This window comes from Pseudopipra pipra, chromosome 21 (assembly GCF_036250125.1).
Source record: "Pseudopipra pipra isolate bDixPip1 chromosome 21, bDixPip1.hap1, whole genome shotgun sequence".
Lineage (NCBI taxonomy): Eukaryota > Metazoa > Chordata > Aves > Passeriformes > Pipridae > Pseudopipra > Pseudopipra pipra.
In genome coordinates, this window is record NC_087569.1 from 3,227,752 (window position 1) to 3,236,873 (window position 9,122).

General features: G+C 55.8%; 1 protein-coding gene and 1 long non-coding RNA gene across 3 annotated transcripts in view; one reads left to right on the forward strand and one right to left on the reverse strand.

Annotated features, from left to right (window-relative positions):
• Window positions 1-2,303, reverse strand: part of BAZ1B (bromodomain adjacent to zinc finger domain 1B) — a 42,971-nt gene extending 40,668 nt beyond the window's left edge. Inside the window, exon 1 of one of the 2 annotated variants that reach the window (XM_064677678.1) lies at window positions 2,050-2,303. In XM_064677678.1, the coding sequence (XP_064533748.1) occupies window positions 2,050-2,162 (113 nt within the window). In that variant the 5' untranslated portion in view covers window positions 2,163-2,303. The remainder of the gene's footprint in view (window positions 1-2,049) is intronic. The other variant, XM_064677679.1, reaches the window with a different exon arrangement.
• Window positions 2,304-2,654: 351 nt separating this feature from the next.
• On the forward strand, window positions 2,655-8,220 carry LOC135425416 (uncharacterized). Its single transcript, XR_010435593.1, has 2 exons — window positions 2,655-7,694; window positions 7,992-8,220. It is a non-coding gene; the product is annotated as an uncharacterized LOC135425416 (long non-coding RNA).
• The last annotated feature ends 902 nt before the right edge of the window (window positions 8,221-9,122 follow it).

Here is a 9,122-nt window from a genome sequence, read left to right on the forward strand (position 1 = left end):
TCTACACAGCAGGGCTTCTCTTAAAAGGTTTTCACGGGATTTAGCAGTCAAAGGAAGCCACATAAAGCTACAAAGGAAAAACAGACCCGAATAAACACCTGAGCTCTGCTGACCAGCTTATCCCCCTCCTGCTGTGCCAGACCCTTCCAGAACACATGCCCACGGGGCAGAAGTCTCTCCTCATGCTCTGCACCCCAATCTCCATTTTTTGTGCAACCCAACCTAAATCCCAACAAAACAAAGCCATAGGAACTTTCAGTGCCTTTCAAATACCTCACTGGTAGTTGTGCAGTACAAGAACCTGCACAGTGTTTAGGGGAAGAGCTGATCAACAGCTTTCCAAGGTGGAAAAAGTCCAGGAGAACGTATTCTGCCAGGTCTTGGCATAAATGACACCAGATGAAGACTCAGGTACCTCCTGGCACACCCTCAGCAGGCCCTTCCCATCCTCCAGAGCCATTCCTCCTCTGCACTATCTAGGATAAACAGAAGTGACCAAAAAAAACCCTCCAAGTCTTCCTTAGGCAACATCTCCCTCCAACTTACTGGCTCATTTGCAATTTTCTGTTCCACTTTTGGCCTAGCATACATTATCCACAGTCAACAAGACAAGACAGAAACCCAGCATTGCTTGGTTTCTCTTTTTAGCTTCATGACGTCTGCCTGCCAAGATGAACTTTCTAGAACGTGCTAGGCTGCCTCCCACAGCATCCCATGAAGTACTTTCTCCAGAAGAGCATCTCTCCAGAACCTCAGTGCTTGCATTGGTTTCTTCTTTCCCTCTGATCCCACAGCTAACACCCTCCCCTCTCAGCATAAGAAACCATCCCTTTTTTCCTTAATTTCAATACCACCCAAGTGTCTGCAGAAACATGTCCTCCACCTACTCATGGATCCACAAGAGCCACCCAACAGACTGGTGTTCTCAGAAGGTGCCCCACAACTCCCCTGTGCTGTTCCTACAAGGCAGACAAAGCTTAAAGCCACATACATCTCCTTTTGCAGAAGAAGCAATTAGGCTTAAACTCTTGCCTTTTTGATCACTTATCACTCCTCGAAAGGCAGGAGAAGGAACTGCCTGGTCAGGTGGATGACTGAGTTACTTTCAGTTTGCACACACACCATGAGCAGGTTGGTGTCACACACCGAATGCTTTAATCTGAAACACAGTTGAAAAGCAAGTCCCCAACGCTCCACCCAACCTCGTTTTATTGGGCTGAACGCACTAGCAATGCCTATCTGCACTCAGGGATGCATTTTCCTCTTCAAAAGCCATCTAATCCCTCCTAGGGGCTCTCTCTGCCTGTTCTACTCACTGCAGAAAGAAGACACTCTCCAACACAGGGGCTGTGGAAGTTCTGGAGCCCCTTCACTTCCCGCACTGCCAAGACCTCTAAACTACGTTCCTATAATCACGCAATCCCTCTCACTTCAGTCATGAATTCCTCAGATCTTGATCTTCGTAACACCAACACCAGCCCAGCCTCCTGGAGCACTGCCTGCAGGTCACAGCGCCGAGCTCCTGCCCCTGCAGCCCTGCTGGGACCCGGACAGGCCGCCGTGACAGTCACCTGCCTGGCCCGCGGCCACTTCCTGCGCTCAAGGGCTGCCACACGCAGGGAAAAAAAATAATACATACGCGTTTTTCAAGCAAAAACAGCCCAGGAGGGGATAACCACGCTGCGAACGAAAGCCTGGGCTGTGCACAGAGAGAGCTCCCGCCGCTGTTTGGTTCTATAAACTAAAGTCCGTGGAAGGCTCCGGTGCAAGTGCCCCCCCGCGCCCGCGGGCCCCCAATGCCCGCACCCCGTCCAAGAGTGCGGTATCTGCGCTCACGGCCGGCTCAGAGGGCCCCGGGCCCCGTTAGTCCCGCTCCTCCCGCCCGCCGGGAACCGGCCCCGGGACTGCCCAGGGAACAACGGCCCCGCCGCGCTCCCCTCACGGCCCCGCTCCCGCCCGGCCCCGCCGCCGCTTTGTTCGGCCCCGTCGCCCCGGAACCCGCGCCGGCCCCCCCCTCCCTTCCCCGGCGCCCCCGGTGCGTGCGGATACTCGCGGGTGCGGAAGGCCTCCTGCGTGTGGGGGATGACGAACCGCTCGCCGGGCTCCCCCGGCGGCAGCGGCTTGGCCAGCGGGAAGGGCTTGCGGCCGAGCAGCGGCGCCATGGCGGGGGCCCGGCCGGGTGGGGGGTGTGTGGGGAGGGGGGGGGGGGGTGCCCGGGCGGGACGGTTGAAAAATGGCGGGAGATTCCGCTCCCCCTCACGGCGGGCGGCGGGACCGGCCCCGCGCGCGCGCCCCGCGCCCTGCCGCCCCGCCCCGCGCGCGCCCGCCCCCCGCGTCGCGGCCGCGCCCGCCCATTGGCCGCCCCGCCGCGCCGCCGGACGCCGATTGGCAGCGTCGCCCGTCCGTCACGCCGCCCGGCCCCGCCCCGCCCCGCGCGCCGGGGTGAGAGGTCGCGTTATGTAAGCGGCGGCGCCTCCATTTTGTGGGAGCCCACCCCTCCACCCCCCGTTATCAGCCCGCCTCCTCCGCGGCGCGACGGCCAATCGGAGCGCGCCCTGGCCCCCGCCCGCGCCGGGGTGGCCAATCAGAGCGCGCCCCGGCCACCTCCCCCCCCCCTTAGCCTCGCGCCCATCCGGGTACCGCGGCGGGGCCGCGCGCCGGGCTTTGTCCTCCGCGGGCGGCGCGGGGCATTGTGGGACTGTGGGGGTTTGTGAGGCGGCCGCCGCCACCGCCCCCTCAGGGAGCCCCAGGCTCCGAGCGGCCCCTCTGTGTCCCCTCCATGTCCCCGCCGGGTCCCGCCGCTGCACGGGACAGGGGAGCGGCGGCTCTGGCAGGCCCGGCCCCGGGGCGGGGAAGGAGGAGGAAGAGGAGGAGGAGGAGGGAGCCGCGGCCTCGGGGCTCTGTGGGCAGCGGGGCGGGAGGCCCGGGCACCCCGCGGGTGCCGCTCCTGGGAAAGGAGGGAAGACACAAATTCGAGATTAGTGTGGAGGGTTTGTGCTTTTTGGGTCGTGCCTGTGGAGTTTTTGTGGCATGAGCGTTCCCCAGGGATCGGAGGGGCAGCAGCCGCAGCGGGAGCTGTGACCCCAAACGCCTTTCCCAGGGTGGGAAAAGGTTTGTGTTGAGTGCACAAGCACATTTCAGCGATCCTGGGTCTGTGCTGTTGGTGGCACTGAGGACCAGGTCTGCCTTGTACAGCCCTGCTGTGGCTGCTGCAGGATGAGAAGCAGCAGCCCTGGCAAACGTTAGAGTCATAAAATCCCAGAATGCTTTCTATTGGAAGGGACCTTAAAGCCCATTCAGTTCCACCTCCTGCCATGGACAGGGACACCTTCCAATATCCCAGGTTGCTCCAAGCCCCGTCCAACCTGGCCTTGGACACTTCCAGGGATGGGGCAGCCACAGCTTCTCTGGGCAACCTGTGCCAGGGCCTCCTCACCCTCACAGGGAAGGATTCCTTCCCAATATCCCATCTAACCCTGCTCCCTGGCAGCCACAGGGACACTCATGTTAACCCCTTGCACCAGGGGCTGTTTGCCCCGAGGGGGGTTTGGCAGGAGGGGATGTACAAACTGGGACCAGTTCTGCTCTGGAGCGACAGAACTAACGGTGTCGTTCCTTTCCTTAGCAGACAGGAGAGTAACTGGATCCCATACAATATTCTCCAGATTGTAAATGTAATTGCCAGATTTTTATCATGTAATTACCAGATGATTATCATGTGTTTACCGGGTTGCTTTACCAGAAGGAGGATCCCATTATTTCTGCTGGTGGAGTAATAAAAGCACTTAACTTCCCCGGGCACACACACTGGTTTGAGGTGTTGTGTAATCTTGGGAAGAGATTTGTGCTGTGAGTATCCCTGGAACACACCAGTTACATAACAGAGCACTGAGCAGTGTTTGCGGGTAACACAAATCCACTGCATTTTCCACAGCACTGTGAAGGGTTTAACAGGCAGGAGTGGTGACATTGTAACATAAGCGTTCACTTGTGTTGTCTTATTGCCATTCTGCAATGGAACAGGTTGCCCAGAGAAGCTGTGGCTGCCCCATTCCTGGAAATATCCAAGGCCAGGTTGGAGCAACCTGGGATAGGGGAAGATGTCCCTGCCCATGGTGGGGGGTAGAGCCAGATGAGCTGTGGGGTCCCTTTCACCTCAAACAATTCTGGGATTCTATGATTCTCTGTACTACCAGAACGGATATTTAATGCCATAAATCCACTGGTGAGTGTAAGAATGGCTTATTCCTGTTCCATTTACTGGATTTCCATTGCTCCTGTAGGGTGCTGTAGGAGGTGTTTTAAAGCACAGGCCAGTGAAACAGGTTCTCATGGTGCTTTCCCTAGAGCTTGGCCTCATTCTATGTCATTTTGTCAGAACTTGGAGTGCCTGAGATGAAATTCTCTGTGGTATATTCCTACCTCTCTGGGCTGCAGGGCAGGGTGGGGAGCAGAGGGAAAACTGGAGTGTAATGAGGAGGGATTTGGGGGGCAGGTACAGACCTGGGGAGCAGTATAATTTGGGGAGGAGACTTGGCTGAAAGGCAGCGTTGAGTGAACGCGGCCCCTCTGTGGGCTCAGACACTGTGGAGACACGGGAGGGGGAGTGGCAGCATGAGGGGAAAGGGGCAGCGAGCACTGGGGTCATCCTTGGGCAGGGAGCAGATCCAGGGGAGCTGGAGGCAGGGCAGGGAGCCGAGGGAGGCGGGACCACAGGGAGGAATGGGAGGGTGAGCTGCCCGTGTCCCCTCCATCCAGTGTGGAGCCACATGCCTGCTGCTCCGTGGCAAATCATGGGGCTGTGGGGCACAGCAGCCCTCCGGTGTCGGTGCAGGGCTGTGTGGTGAAGGTCTGGTGTCCCTCAGGTGTTTTTTCAGGCTGGGAAATGGGTGCAGTTCTGACAGAGGCTGAACACACACCGATCAGAGAGCCGCTCATTGACCCTGCTGCTGAGGGACCCGAGGGCTGGGTTTCTGTTCAGGGGCGGTACCTGCCGTCGCAGAGGCTTCTCAGCCTCCGAGTTACTCCGGCACGATTTCCCGAGGCTGTCGCACACCGAGTCTCCCCGTGCCCAGGAGATGGCAGTCCTGCATTTGGACAGGGAGTGCAGTTCCTCTGAGGGCACCAGGGTTTCCTGAAGACGAAGTCCTGGGCCTGCGTGTTTGGCTCTGCTGGCGAGGGGAAGGCTACGACTGCAGGGACTGGTGGTCTGTGCTGTCATGGGTGATCCCGAAGCAGGGGTGGTGAGCCGTGAGGACAGTCTGTGCTCAGCAGGGAGGTATTCCTGGGTGGGTATTGATGACACGAACCCCAGCTGTGGGTCGGTGTCACTGTCAGGGAGTTATCACCACAGCTCTATGCAGCTTCAGCTCCTCCAGGTGTGAAGGCTTTAATCACAGCCAGATAAAAGTGTCCTTGTGAGGATGGAGCCCACCATCATGGAGCCTCACCACTGTCTGCCTCTTCCCAGCCATGGCTGGTGCCTTAAGCATTCCAGCAGGGAGTGCACGATGGAAACCATCGCCCCCTGCTCCCCACTTACAGCCCTCAGCTGTTGTTGTCCTTCCCCTCGGTCCCCATCCTCCCTCGCCTTCACCAGCATTCCCAAGTCACCCCTGTTCTGCCCGGGGCTCTCCAGCCCCTTCCCAGCCTGGCTCAGGGGCTGTGCCCTCTCTCCATCTCCCATCCCACACGCCTTTGGTCTGTGGGAGGTGACATTCTCAGAGGGGCAAGAGGAACAGCAGAGCTGAGCAAGGGGCACAGTCCTGGAGGGGTGCTTGGAGCCATCCATGATGCTCAGCCCTTCACAGAGGTCACTGGAGAGAACCAGCAACAATCTGGCATCTAATTCTACATTACTGGAAACTTGGCTCTGCTGTTACAGAGCAGGAGCCACTTGGAGTGACTTTCACTCTTGGGATGATGGCAAAGGATCTGTTTGCTAAGCAAAATGTCCAACCCATTATGGAAATCCATCGTTGAACCCATCCCAGTTCTCTCTTCATGAGGGATAAGTGACAAACATGTTGGGCAGTGCCACCCCCTTGGGCACAAGCTGATGTGCCTCAGCTTCCAGGTGCCTGTCCTGCAGCTTCAAAATTCTTCTTGCCTTTATTGTTCTCCTTGGAAGTCGGTCATCAGTGCTGGTGTCAGGGATGAGGTGCTGCACAGAGCACCTGCAGAGGGGCTTCGGGTCACAGATACACTGCAAACAGAGCTTCTAAATCCGGAGACAGCTGGGCCCAGAGGGAGCCAACCAAAAAGAGCATCTTCTCAAATGTGAATATCCCCGGGGTGAGAAACCAGCTAGGGAAAGGTCTGACCTTCAAAGCAAGAAAGCAAACTTCATGGATTATTTTTAGAGTAGAAACAGAGCTCTGTAGTGGGAAGTGCTGTCACAATGCTCTGCTCAGCACTCCAAAAATTGGTGGTTGTAGTCATGTTGCAGAGCCATAAACTCCTTTGGGGAATGAAGCCTCTTCATCCCTTTTCTCTTTAAAATCACATAAGCAAGTCTTAAAAATTCCCCTCTTGAAATTCTGTGTCTTAGTAGATGCTTTGTGATCTTTACTCTTTAAACTTTGCAAATGTTTACGGTTGTATAAAGCTGAACTGAAGCTGTCAGTTATTTCTTGGTCACTCTCCTACTTAAGGAGGAAACACTTTGTTGTTCTTCAAACGTTTGCAACCCTAAGAGCTTCTTTTCAAATGTTTCTTTGTGAATAAAGATGACCTGTGCCTTTACATCCCAGCTGCCAGATGCCATCTCAGTGTGAACAGGGAGATAAATCCATGTACAAACACACGCACATGAGACCTTCCTCAGACTGGATGCTGAGGGTAGAAAAACCTTTTCAGCATGAAATATTTGCATAAATTGGGGAATTAATTTGTTATCTCGTGATTCTTTTGCAAACTATGGGCCAGAAGACAGCTGCTCTCCTGGCCAGCCAGTCCTTCCTTTGATGCCTGGCTCTGGCTGAAGGCTGGTTAAGAAGCACTGGCACTTAAAAGGGCATTTTTAAAGTTGAAAGATGTCCAGAGAGGAAACAGAAGCTTTTGGACTCACTTGAAACAACCTTCCACTGCTGTTAAACCCTGGTGGAACTGAGGGGATTTATCTGAGAAAAGGAGTTGAATGCAGGGAGGCGATGAAGCCGCATCCCTGGGGATGTTCTCAGATTTTCCCTCTGCAGAGACAAAAGCAGATTTACAGTGTGTGAGAGTGAGACTTAGGAGCTGTGACCCAGAGGAGCTGGTGAGTGGTGGGAGAGGTGACATGTGGGGCTGGCCATGGTCTGGCTCATGGCCAGTGCAGAGATGTGGCTCGTGCCCCAGCTTTCCTGGCCTGAGGGCACCTGGGGAGATGCTGCATTTATGATGTTTCCAGCAGCTTCCAAACACACTCAGAGGTGTTTGACCCTCTCGTTTGCAAAGCCCTTCTCTAGGTCATGGACCCCCTGCCACGATGGACCTGTGGTGACACAGGATCCTTGGGCACAGCATCTTGCTGTTCTTGGGATCTGCACTTGAAAACTGTTTCTTCTTGTGTTCCTACACCCAAAGCAATGATGTTCCTCAGCCAGATTCCCCATCCCTCCCCTGCAATCCAGACCTCCAGGTTATCCCATTCTGCTCCTCCAGGCTGGTGGCAACCAGTGATTCAAGGACCAGCAGAAGTCAAGCGCCCCAAGGTCAGTTATGATCCTAAATGTGACTTTGGCCATGTGGGTCATGATGTGCCTCTCCCCTACACCCCAAGTAGCTGCCAGGATCCAAAATCAGGGATTGCCCTCATCCCAGTGCCTGCTGGACCACACAGTTCCAGGCTCAGCATTGGCTCCCTGGGCATCCTGCTGGCAGGAGCCTCCAGAAATAACACAGGACCTGGGAGCAGGACACAGCCCTGGATGGGTGGCCAAGGCTGCCACCCCACTGTCCCCACTGATGCATTCAGAGCTGCAGGCAGCCAATGGCCTCTTGTCTTTCAGATAAAAAGGAGAGAGCTGATTAATCCTGGAGCTGGAAGAGCTGCAGAGAGAGAACTTCAGGGAGGATTTAGTTAGCAGTGGCCCAGATACATCAAACCATCTCCTGCATAAAGCCATATCCCATTACTGCTCCTCTGTGCAGCACAGCTTATGGTACTTATCCTATTAGAAGCCTGACAGTGCTATGATATATTCCAAGGAGTCTGTGATAAACTTCCTGTCGCTGTTTTTCCTGACTGATTCCAGTCAATCACCTCCAATGGAACATTGTGTCCCTGCCAGGTGGGCAGGATCCTGGTGGGGTGGGCAGAGCAGCACCTGAGGAGTTCACAGGGTTAGGAAAACCACAGGCTTCCAGTGAATGTCCCCAAACATCCCCTGCTTCACTGACCCTCTCCTTTGTAGCTATGTGGGCAAGAAGTAGGGAGCTAAGGGCACCTCTGAGCCTGGAGGTGGCCTTCACATCTAACCAGAACACCTTTCCCTTGGCACCCAAGGGTCCCTTTGGAAAGGGGTCCTCTCCCCTCTCTTTGCTGTCCCCTACATGGTAAGAAATTGTTCTGGCCTAAAAGCAGCATTTTTTAGAGTCTGGGGAGTGGGCAGGGAAGCTCCTCCATGACTGTGCTTCCATGACTGGGGAATTGAGAGGCCCCTCCAAGGGCCCAGTCACACAGCTTTCCCTGCAGCACTCAGTGTTGGCCAAGGGGGGACAATGTCAAGCTGCTCTTCCATCAGTTTTCCCTTTTTGGGGAAAACTGCTTGGTGACCCCAGCAGAGGGGCATGGTGCCTCCTCCTGGCACAGTGTCCATATCCCTGCTGAGGAATTGCTTCAGGTCCCCCAGGAGCCAGAGCCTCTCCCAGGCCACCCATAAGCTCTTGCCACTGCAGGCCACAAGGCTGGACCACCACACTGCTGAATCTCTCCTGAGGCAAAGTCCAGCTTGGAGAGGACCTGCAGGCTCCTGCAGTGGGAAGTGGGACAGGGCAGTAATTGCTGCAGTCAGCCTGGCTGAGCCCTGCCAGCCCTGTAGCTGTAGCCAAATTGTTAGGACAGGGTAGGAAGAACAAACCACTTTGCTGCCCAGCACCTGGGAAGGTATTTCATGACAGGAGTAGCTTTGATCTCAAAG